At 42.8% G+C, this 12,100-nt stretch overlaps 1 protein-coding gene across 2 annotated transcripts in view; it reads right to left on the bottom strand.

Moving 5' to 3' along the window:
- Positions 1-12,100, bottom strand: part of LOC116396505 (uncharacterized) — a 71,215-nt gene that overhangs the window by 11,057 nt on the left and 48,058 nt on the right. For both annotated transcript variants that reach the window (XM_031871144.1, XM_031871143.1), the window contains exons 3-6: positions 8,447-8,815; positions 6,426-6,554; positions 531-612; positions 120-257 (exon numbers count right to left, since the gene is read on the bottom strand). In XM_031871144.1, coding sequence (XP_031727004.1) covers positions 120-257; positions 531-612; positions 6,426-6,554; positions 8,447-8,815 — 718 coding nt within the window. The remainder of the gene's footprint in view (positions 1-119; positions 258-530; positions 613-6,425; positions 6,555-8,446; positions 8,816-12,100) is intronic.

Below are 12,100 nucleotides of genomic sequence, written 5' to 3'. Positions count from 1 at the left end.
TGTACATTGACGGCGAGGAGTTTCCCTGAGAGATGACATTACAGCCTGTGTAGCGTCTGTCGTCTGCAGCGTTTGAAAAATACAGAAGTTACCCTTTAAGGTGGATTCGGCGTACTGACCTGTGTCCAGTGGCAGGGAGGAAGTAGATGCAGCAGTGGACCCTGCTGTCTGATATTCTCCTCTTACGGTTGATATGAAGCTCCTCTCTGAGGTATTTCTCATACTGCTCGTTGACGTGCTTCACTATGGGCTCCCAGCTGGAAAGAGTCGCTGAGTGACTGCAATATTCTGGGTTGGCATCATTCTATATTTCTCTTTTTCTTAATGACTAAAATGAACAACCTTTATCTTAATCATTTATCATGTCACCCCAAACCTATTAGTTCCCACTGAAGACATACCAATATGTACTTCCATTCTAACAAAGACCGTCATTTCCTAAAACTGAACTCAATTATTCATAAATACTATAGCAGCGAGATCTGGAAAGCACTATTCTCCATTCTCGTCTCCACCCTTCTACAGCTCACCAGTTGTCGTTGTTGATCTGGTCTCCAAATCCTGGAGTGTCGATCACGGTCAGCTTCATCTTCACCCCCTTCTCCTCAATCACTGACAGAGAAGGACAGAGGAGGATTATAATTATAATTTAGAAGATTAAAGTAACTTTCATTAAAATGTCAGACAGGTTTCCAATGAAGAAAACAGCAAAGACACTAAGGTACACACAGATATTACAGGAAGCTGCTGCAAACTGTCGATTTCATTTAATCATGTGCTGTTGTGTCTTACACTGATCATATCATATTGTTGAGCAGTAGCAGGGGATTTATCACCATTATCGTGCAGGATCAGTTGGGTAAGGCATATACTGTGGAACCACAGTGTCATGGCTTTCAATCCAATCTAGGATCCCGTAGTGTGTTTGTGATGGCTCTTTAGACGCACACAGGAATTCCCTCTGAGTTGAAGCATGAGAACACATATCTGGAACCTGATCATTCAGGTTTTCACTAACCGGCAAACAAGTAACAATTTGTGTGCTAAGCCAGCGAACTGACCAGTACAACACTGGTTCACACAAATTGAACCAGAGAGGAAGAACTGACAATACTTTGTGCCTGTACATGGGAGTGCTCAAGTGCTGGGTATCTTGATTTGGACAACATTTGTGGTACAGCCAGAATTCTCTAAAGCACAGGTTCCCAACCTGGGGGCCAATGATTGACAGGGGGTCATGAGGCCTTCTTGATTTTAAGAGTGTAAGACAACTTATATACTGTTGGCCTTTATCTCAACATGTGATTCATTCATGTGGAGACAAATACATGAAATAGTTCTTTCTAATTTGGATTATTATTTAAGACATAAACAGTATGAGGGCATGGTGACGACCTGAAACACAAGCTATATTCACAGAGCCTTTGCAGTGCCCGGGGTGCCCATGCAGGAGAGAAAACTACATAAAGTGCCCTCTAGGGTGCACTTCCAGTGGAGGAAACAAGATAATGTGCCCTGTAGGCTGTCCTTCTATGATGCCTTTTCGGTGGAGAAAACATCAAAAAACGCCTTCTAGTGCACTGGTTCCGAACCTGAGGGCCTCAAATCTTGGGGTCGCGAGGCTTTCTTGATTTTAAAGGGCGTAAGGAAACTTTAAAAAAAATAGAAAAGAAGTACAATTGGCCTACATCTCAGCATTTTAACAATTTCTGTGAAGAAAACTTTGGAATATTATTTAAGTTATAAGCAGGATAATGGCAAAGACCTGGACAGCAGCTATACTCATAGAGCCTTCCCTCTCTGCTGACCAGCCTCCTCCTGCATTAGAGAAGTACAGTTAAAACACCCAAAGAGCTAATAGAACAATGGCCAAGCGTCAGGAGAAGAAAACTCTTCTCTCTTGTCTATAAGTATGTATTATTGTTAACAATTTAACTACAAACAGAGAATTGTATCAAAAGTTCCTAAAAACAAAAGGGAAACTCATCTCTGATGTGATATTAACAGGAAATAATCTGCTCAAAATTCATCCAAATTGCTTATTTTACACAAAGTTCCTGCAGTTATTGCATTCAGTATTTGGGTTAATGGTACAGTTTACCACTTGTTCTGTACTGTTATTATTATACATTAAATAGTCACTTAGTCAGGGGTCTTCAGTTAACTCAATGACAGAAGATGGGTCCCTCAAGGAGAAAGGTTGGGAACAGCTGCTTCAGAGCATGTTTAATAACCACATGACCAGATTCGAACCCCGGCTCCTCCAGTCCGCCCCATGAAGTGTCGCCCGAATTTGCTCCCAAAGGCTGTACCATCAATGTGTAACTGTGTGAAAATGAGCATTAGCACTTTGAGAGGATCAACGCCCACGACCGACTAACCAGCCAGACCAGCTGGACCAAACGCCATCAAAGTGCCCCAGAGAGGAGAGGGAGGAGAGCTGAGATGGAAGCTAAGCTAACCCAGCTAGGACCTGAGGCTGCTCCACTACCCAGCCTACTGCTGGCTGTCTGATGTTCGGTAGCAGGAAAATAAGATGGATGAAAGCAGCGGGAGATCAGTGACTGTTGAGCCCACATCTTCACAGAGACCTGGATCCATCGTTCATCCCGGATCAAGCTGCACTCAGGTGGACATCAGGACAGAGCTCAGGACTCCGGTGGGACGAGAGGAGGTGGACTCTGTGTTTACACCATGATGCTTGGTGCTCACACAGTCAAAGTTGCGGGACAACAATGTTTTCCTCATGTTGATATTTAATGCGAACATGTCAGCCAACTTATCTACCCAGAGAAATGCTTTTGTTGTTGCTGTTCACATTCCTTATGATGCCAGTTCAACAAATGCACCACAGGAATGAAGTACTGGTTTTTGTGTTGTGTTTGTTGTGTTACAAATGGGCTACAACTGAATTTTGTTGTGCATCCCTGTGTTGCATAATAACAATAAATGATCATACGTACACATTATTGTGTTAATATTCATATATTATCACAAGGTTCTAAACAATATTTGAGTGGAATCTTCTTTTTTTTGTTATGAACAATAATCAAATATCTTATTTCTGTTATTTATCTGTTGTGTTAATTCTTGATGTGTATTGAGAACAGGTATTTGTATTTTGTTTTCAGTAAACTTGCAACTCTCAGATTATATTTATCACTGTCTGCCTTTCACCGGGTTTCTTAATGGGCTTTACGGTTGCTGAAGGTTCACAACAGCTTTTCACTTCCGTAATTCTACTGGATCTATCGACAGTGAGGTCAGCATGGCCTGAGACTGACTTTTGGGAAATGTTCAGGAGTAACTGCAAATGTTTAACTCCAGCTTTGAAGATTGGGGAAGTTTTGGGTAAGGATTTTTACAGAACCTGAGCTGGTGGAGACGAAGGCTGTAAACGGCTCTCAGTTTGTCCCTGCAGCAGTGTTGATAGATGTCATAACTCCAAAACGGATAATTGCCTTCACTAACAAATTAATGAGAATAACGATACACTGTAAAAAATGATACCAGAATAACCGCATAATGTTTGACCTGTAATAAGAAACCAAATGTCAGCTCTCAGAAACACAGACCTAAGATCCAGTTTCATTCTGACTGTGGAGTGGAGGTAAGCCCCACTTCCGTATGTACTTTGTACAGACTCCCTGCACTGTGGTCCAGAGCAACTGAGCTTCCTACTGAGAGCTCTTTGAAATGTTGTCTTTGAGCCACGTTCTGATCTGGTTATACACTGAACAACACATCTAAAAAACTAATGTCCAGGTCACTATGTAATTACCTCTGGATAGTTATGTCATTTTAAGACTTTTACAGCCTCACCATCAAGTCTCTATTTCCACTTGTAATTAGGAAATATCACAATCTAACACACACACACACACACACACACACTGGCTTGAACTTCATTGAGGATGATTTTATATTATTTTGATTACATTATGACTTGTCCTTGAGCTCGGTAAGGCTGTAAGAAGAGCACAATCATCAATATGTTGGTTGTAACCGTTGCTGGGTTGACATAAGGGTGCAATGTGTAAGATCTGGCCAAAATGTTAGTTTAAATCATTCAACAAATGAGCTAAGATTATCAACAGATTGTGGAGAGTTACATCAGTGACGTCTATGTATTGTGTTGCAGAGATATCTACTGATATGAGCACGCTAACCAGCTAGCACTGCCCCATCCTGTGTTGCTCCACTTGTACCTGGAGAGGCGATAGTGAGTCACTGTAGCGTCCAGTCTGTCCTCAGTCCAACATGAGAGGGCACAGAGAGCTGCCCCGAGGGCTTGTCAATGATACATCCATCGTCCGTGTGCATTTTGAGTTTACTGGATGAAATCCAAAGTGACTGGGCTGAGAAAACAACTCCGTCCTCCCCACCACCAAAAGACTACGTTGCCTGGAGTAGAGCAGGCAGCGGCTCCGGGAAACTGACCTTCAGTGAGTAGTTAGCTTGAATTCAGCCAGCACAAACCCTGTCTGATCCCCGGGGACTGTCCTGATTTTATTTGCATTAGCAAACTTTCTGTTGCTGCCGTTACACAGGTTGGACGCTGGGGTTTCCGCTGGCTGAATTTCAGTTGCTACAGCTAACCGCTGACTGAATCTCTGTCTCCTGGAGCTGCTTCATACCCTCCTGGTGGCAGGGAGGACATGAATCAAACTAAACCTGACCCAAACATTGACCAAACCAAACCTGAAGTGACAAGAGAAGGTGAAGCTAAGCACAACTGAACACCGAGTAAGACATTTTTTGGCGACCAAAATGTTTCAATTAACTTTCATGAATTCAAAACACACTGTGAAAGGGTTAAAGCAACCTGTCAATCCCAAGGTAGCCCCGCCCTAAAGCATCCCCTGCTTTATGGTCTGTTTGACTCTAAATGGACCATAGTTTAGTAAATGAACATCATGATGTATTGAAGAAGACTTGAAACTAGAGATTGAGACCATAAACTCATGTTTACAATGTTTACTGAGGTAATAAATCAAGAGAGAAGTAGAGTAATTTTCTCATAGACTTCTATACAACCAGAGGAGTCGCCCCCTGCTGGTCATTAGAGAGAATGCAGCTTTACGACACTTCAGCATTGGCTTCACCATTCAGAACTGGAGTTTGCCACCTGGCAAATTAGGTAACCATCAACAGTGACTTATCTTAAAGCTAAAGGAGTTTTTAAATTGAATGAATAAAAATCTGAAAACACAATTCTTTGCGCAACAAAACAAGAGCCATGCTAGCAGCTCTTTGAGGCTGTGCTAAATGCTAACATCTGCATTCTAACATGCTCACAATGACAATGCTAAAAATGCTGATGTTAGTAGGTAATGTTGACTGCCATCATCTTAGTTCAGCATGATAGCATGCTAACACTTGCTAATCTACGTTATAATTTGATAAGAGTATGCAAGTGCAGTCTGTTTCTCTTGCTGTCATTGATGTGACGTCACCAAGGACATCAACTGTTAATGTGCGTTAGCATAGAGGACTCCACCAAAGTCTCCCATACAGTCTTTGAATTTGAGTCGTCAAAGTACTTCATCACATTGATGTGAAAATGGACATGAATCAGTCCTACTCAGTGATTTACTACATTGCCCATAATGACCTAATGAATAGAACTGGAGATAAGGATTACTCAGCATAAACCGTATGGCAAAATCTCTTCCAGTTAAAAAACTTCAGCATATCATCTTACAGTATTTAACTGAAACCTAGTGGGAAATTCTGTTCAATTTTTCAGATCAGAAGAGGGATTCTGATATTAAAGATATAGTTTGGGTGTTTTGACATGTGGTTGTATGAGGTACTCCTCCATAACCACTATATTACAGTACACTGTACTACAGTACACTGTATCTACAGTAGATGGAGTTAAGAGAAAAAGACTCAAGTACCAGCACGGGAGCAATAATTGAGTTCTCGTGGAACCTGGAAGTTGCTGGTCTAACGCTTGCTCGATGGGTTAGTTGGTTTGTGATATTGTGCGAGCTTGGATAGATGGATACAATGGCTTCAGCTCCCTGTCTGACAGCAAGGTAAAGCAGTAAAGATATTCAAAATAACTACATTTAAAGTGATTTTTAGGTGTCTAAAATACGTCCACAGCAGTACATTGCTGTGCTCCCGTGCTGGTACTCCTGTTTGTTTCTACTGTTGTAATACATTGACTATGGAGAAGTAGCTCATACAACCAGCCGTCACAGCCCAAGCTTGGGGTCCTGGTCATGACACAAGAAGTGAAAGGAAAAGTGATATGAAAGTAGGACGTGAGAGCTGCTCCTATTAGTCTTAACCTCTTCACACTGGCCTCAACAGATGTGATTAGTTGTAGAGGGAAGAGGGAGACTGAGAGTATACACACACACACACACACACACACACACACACACACACACACAGGGTGTGTGTGGACTCACCGTGGCTGACAGAATGCAGCTTGACTGTTTTGGAGAGCTTCTCTTCGTAGTTAGGCGTGCAGGACTTCCGGCTGACTTTGGACTTGAACAGAGTGTTGACCAGCGTGGATTTACCCAAACCACTCTGACCTGCAGACACATAAAACCAATGCTTTAAGTTAAACCATTCAAAACCAAGTGTGTGTAAGAATGTGTTGTATTTAGAGTTGTTTCAATACCGATACCAGTGGGAAATTCCTCTGATACAGCCTAAAATGTGGGATCGGATATCAGCGAGTGCACGAGTCTACACAACGATCTGATATCACATCATCATATCATTTATTAGCTCATTTATGCAACACAGGAACAGCAACACCAACATGTGTCACATGATGTCCGTACATTCTGCCCGATGAGTACTGAGCACGCATGCACGTGCTGATGGTAGGTGCTAGTGGAGAGTGTAACGTTAGCCAGAGCCAGCAAAATGTTCGAAGCAGTGTCAGCGGTGGACATGTGCTATTACTTTTATAATAACGTGAATGACAAAAATGTTTATTCCAAGTCACATGCAGGCACACTGGGAATTCTGTCTGTTAGTGTGTCCATATATTTTAACCTAAAAGGCATTTTGTTTTTCTAAAAAACACTATTTGATTCAAGTGATGATGTCAGAGCCAAGATGGCAGACATCAACTGGTTGCCTGCACAAGCACGGTAAGGTTTTAGAAAGATGCGTGTGATTGTGAAATAGTGAACATCTGACGGGATAAATGAGACTTGGATTATATTACAGGAGTTGTGTGAGAGCTTGTAAACCGATGTTTTCATAGAGTTGTTAAACGCAGCCCCCATTTACTTCAATTCATCAAGACTTTTCTCCATCTTTTGATCCTTTCTTCCCCATGGAGGCATGAGAGGAAAACAAAGTTCTCTTCAAGAATTCAAGGTAACAAGAGGTGGGTCATTGATAACAATGGCCATTTATGGGGGAAGTATTTATTCCTTTTAGAGAATCCCTTAAAGAGACCTCCTCTCTAAGATGTAAAAACATAAACAAATTATTGTTATTAATAGGGGGAAACTTCCTGTTTTCAATCAAACAGCAGGGGAAGTGTATATCAACTGTGTGTGTGTGTGTGTGTGTGTGTGGCAGGAAAGAGCAGACAGCTCCAACTCTCAAAACCACTTCCTCCTCACAGATTCATACTTCCTCTTCCAGAAACGTCTCAAACACAGCAAAATTAGACAATCCAGAAACCAGTGGACAGAGAGGACAAGAGGACCTGACAGTTAGATCAGATGCAGCTCTGCCAGCTCTGCTCTGCTAGATCAAAACTTCACTGGATGATTTCAGCTTTTCATCTACCACCAGTTTATAAACACAATCCTCTGCTCACAATTGTTCTCAATGCTGTTCCCAATGAAGACCGTGTTTTTGTTTTTGGTGTTTGTGCAATCACTGCAGGAAACTGAAGTCACATGACACAACCGGTCGGTTACATGTTGGAGGTCAAGGAAATAGCCGTCTGCTGCATGTCGGCCCCCCTCTTTCCCCTTTCCAATCTATCTGTCCTCTGAATCAACGAAAGACAAATGACGAAACAAAAAGAGATAGAAGCTGAGGGTAACAGTTGTGAGACACAGGGATGTGAATATAAGGTGGGGAAATGTGGATAATATGAAGGGTACTCTCTCTCTCTCTCTCTCTCTCTCTCTCTCTCGTCTATCAGGGTGAAATGTCCAGTTTACTCTCTGAGGTCATGGACATCACCTGTGATGTCACCTCTGAACCACTTTTTGATCAAGGAAGCAAAGAAGAAAATGAATCAACAAACATTCTCTCTTCTGCTTCATATCCCTTCTGTCATTTACATTAGACCGTATATATTCAACAACGTCACAGCCACTCAAACAGCCCCCTGATCAGACGGAGGAGGTCCACAGACTACACACTCTACTGACACTGTATGTGCACCTTTCATCAGCACAATGATGATGGGATGTGATCTCATACAGGCGCAGTGTGTCAGACTCACCAACCACCATGATGTTAAACTCGAGGCCAGCCTTCAGGGTCTTGCGCCTCATCTGGTCCAGCACCGCCTCGATGCCCACGTAGCCAAACAGGTCAGTTCCTCGGATGAAGCTCATCTGCAGGCCTGGCACAGACTGGCACAGCTCCACCTTCACCTCGGCCTCCAGCTCCATCTCCACCTCTTTCTTCATTTCTTCCTCCTTCATTCCCTTCTCCTCTTTTGCTTTCATAGAATTCTGGGTATCCATGCTGGCCGGTTGTTCTTGGCACTTCCCCTGATCTTCTTGCTCTTGTCCCATGATGCCCCTCTCCTTCTCCTCTCTCCCCTCCATTGCGCTGTGCAGGTCCGTCTCCAGCTCTGCAACAGTTTCTGTGGGTAAAGAAAGAGTTCAGACATAGTTTCAACTGATTTGGCTTCGCAGCAGCAGATAGTTTGCATTTGCAACAATAATCAATATCTTCATTTCTACAATTAGAGAAGTGTTCTTTGGTGGACATGTAATTACTATGACTATTACCACCCCAATGTCTTTAATCCCTACACAAACTGGAATGGTAAATGGACTTGTACTAGAGCCTTTCTACCACTCAAAGTACTCTAACACTACATGTCATCATTCACCCATTCACACCCATTCATACACTGATGGCAGGGACTACCATGCAAGGTGTCACCTGCACATCAGGACTAAATGTAGCTCAAGCGCAAGTTCAGTCAGGAAGACATTCACTTGTGATCTCTGTCTCTCCTCTCCTTGTAATTACTCTGTCAGCTGATTGGGGGCGTGCACTGTTAAGCAACCAACCAGATTCGGCACACAGTTTCCTTAAGCCAATCAGATCGTTGCTGTCAAACTTTAAAGTGTTCTCCTCTCTGCTGCTGTCAGTTGTCATTTCAGCGTTAAGCAGATGCGACCCGCCTCCACCCCAGTCACCTCCAGTCAGCATCACAGTCAGGCTCCTGATTCATCATCAGTGCAGCAATTCCTTTCATCACCACCACCAGTGTCTGGACTCCAGAGGGATTAGGCCTGTTGGACCTCAGTATCCCTACCTTCGGTGATAGTACTTCAGGATGGAGTCCAATCGCCAAAGACTTTGCACTTTTCATATTTGACGCTTGTATAATAAATCATTGTTAAATTATATAACAAGTCTCTCCTGATTGAACTAACCATTCATACACCGCAGGCACAGCCTCCAGGAGCAATTCGGGGTTAAGTGTCTTGCCTACACATGCACACATCAGCATGTACTAGCAAAGCTGGGGATTGAACCGCCGATCCTCTGACGACCCGCTCTGTTTCCATGGAACACAGCGATAGAACATGTGAGAACTCTATCACAGCTCTGTACAAATCCACATCCCTGCCTTTGAAACCTTAAACTTCCTGAGTTGTCACAGAAAGAACAACCGTTGGTGGGCTTTCTGCACAATAAGGCTAACATCGATAGTCCATTTAAGAGAAGAAGAAATGGAGGTCCCTCTGTGTTTGAAGTTTTCTACAACCTCATTGGTAACTAAGGGTTGAAGCTCATCTGTGTTATTTGCGGAAGTTCACAAGCTACCTCTTTGATCTGGAGATATTTAAGTTCTAGACAAGAGATCAGACGTGTCACAGCGGTGTTTTAACTGAGTCAGAGGGACACATACAATCGTTAGTATACAATGAACACAGGAGAGACCGATACTAGACACGGACTTAAGTACTTGTGATCTTTTGGTCACTAGGTCAAAGATCCAGTTACACATGGACCTGTTGACACCCCTCTCTAGGACTTTGTCATGTAGCCTCGCTGGAGTAATATTATTACAAACAGTGTGGGTGTGCGTGTGTGTGTGTGTATGTGGCTCAAAGCTGGAGCTCCCTCCTGTATCCTCAGCGCCCCATGCACAGATCTCTGATCCACACACAAAACCACTGGATGCATCTGGCAATCATGGAAAGCCTGTTGTTCATCATGTCTGAAAGGCCGGCAAACATGGGCACCAGGAAATATACCACCTGTGAATGTCATATGTGTATGGATACAACTATCACACACATGCTCATCCTCAGGTGACAAGGAACTCCATGTATTCACACACACAAACACACACACTCTGTAGGACTTCGCTGGTCTATATGTAACTGAAGTGTATCCTTCTCGTATGCGTGTGTGCTGTAAGAGGATTGGACAGTACTGACAACCCCCCTGTGAACTTGGAGCCGTGTGTCCGTGTGCAGACGAACAAATAACCTGAAATGCAATTATGACACAGACGTCTGGAACCAGCATGACGGAAGCATGTTTGTTTGTATGTGTGTGTGTGTTACAGCATGACTCAACCAGCGGTACCATTCTACTGGGCCTTAAGTTTCACACAAACACACACAGACACACCCACCCACACACACAGGCTGTTGGTTAGTGTTAGTCCACATGATTTAATCAGCTATAAATATACGACTGTACCAGCATTGGAACAGAAGTAATCCCCATGAGTCAGGGGAGAGACAGACAGCATTTTTATGCATCATTCAGATTTACACTCCACTAAATGTTACAAAAGAGGCAGTTGGTTGCATTATGGGAAATGTAGGCTGTGTTTTTTTGGAGCTTGACTACTAGGGATAAAGGTATCACATGTATTTGCAGCATTATTATGTGTTGCGTTGGGTGTGTTGGGACTGATCCATGCATTGCTTTTCACTTGGTGGAGGTCTGTGCTCTCCGAGGTTTATCTAGTTTTATCAACGTGTCTCTTGTGAGCACCATGTGATACTAAATCCATGAAGTGGACCTGTCTCACACACTTTGAGATGAACAGAGCTGCTCATCAGGGGAATACCTCGATGAATTTGCATACTGTATGTGTCAAGAGTTACAGTTGACTGCAATATTTATTCTACCAGTTTAAGCTTCTTGGTACTTCCAGCACCTTATTCAAGACAAAGCCGAGTGAAGCAGTGGTTATCCTGCATTCTGCGAGAAGAAGAAAGAAAGTAGTTACAGTATTGTTCTAAAGAAACTATGTTTATCTGACAGAACAATTTAAATGATCATAAATACCCACTTATAGTTCTGTTTTACTCATTTCCTCATTCAATTGTACCTCTAAACATTATACTAAATGCCAATAAAAGAATCACACCGTGAAAGATGTGATACGTCATTTTGTCTAATCGGGTGCTAATTGATCAGCATGTCGTTCAATATGTAACAGTAAAGACGTGGAGACCGGCAGAGACGTGTAGAAGACAAAGTAAACCATGGAGTTGGAGGTGACTAGAGATGCATGTGAAAAGCAAACAGTGTGTCCAACCACAGCAAAGAGAGAGAGACTGTAAGAACACCAGACAGCATTTGTTCAGGGCGGCAAAAACACAAATAGAAGGACAAAAGGAGGGTTTTTTCTCATTCAGTTTTCCCACATCTTAAAATATAGCAGAAATGTATTAGTAAAGTACTGCAGGCTTTATCACAAACATGTAGGAGATTGTATCGTTGCGATGGGTAATGTCATGGACAAAAACCCACTAACATCTAGCTTTTGTCTTCAGTGGAAAAGGTTAAGATCGGCATTCATTCCCGGGACAAATGAGTCTGCAGCAGTCACATGTGTTTATCAGATCCAGCTCCGATCACCAGTGATGGAAACATGACACCTTGG

This window comes from Anarrhichthys ocellatus, unplaced genomic scaffold (assembly GCF_004355925.1).
Source record: "Anarrhichthys ocellatus isolate YVR2014 unplaced genomic scaffold, GSC_Weel_1.0 scaffold56, whole genome shotgun sequence".
Lineage (NCBI taxonomy): Eukaryota > Metazoa > Chordata > Actinopteri > Perciformes > Anarhichadidae > Anarrhichthys > Anarrhichthys ocellatus.
The sequence above is the reverse complement of the archived record's forward strand: the minus strand, read 5'-3'. Positions and strand labels throughout refer to the sequence as shown.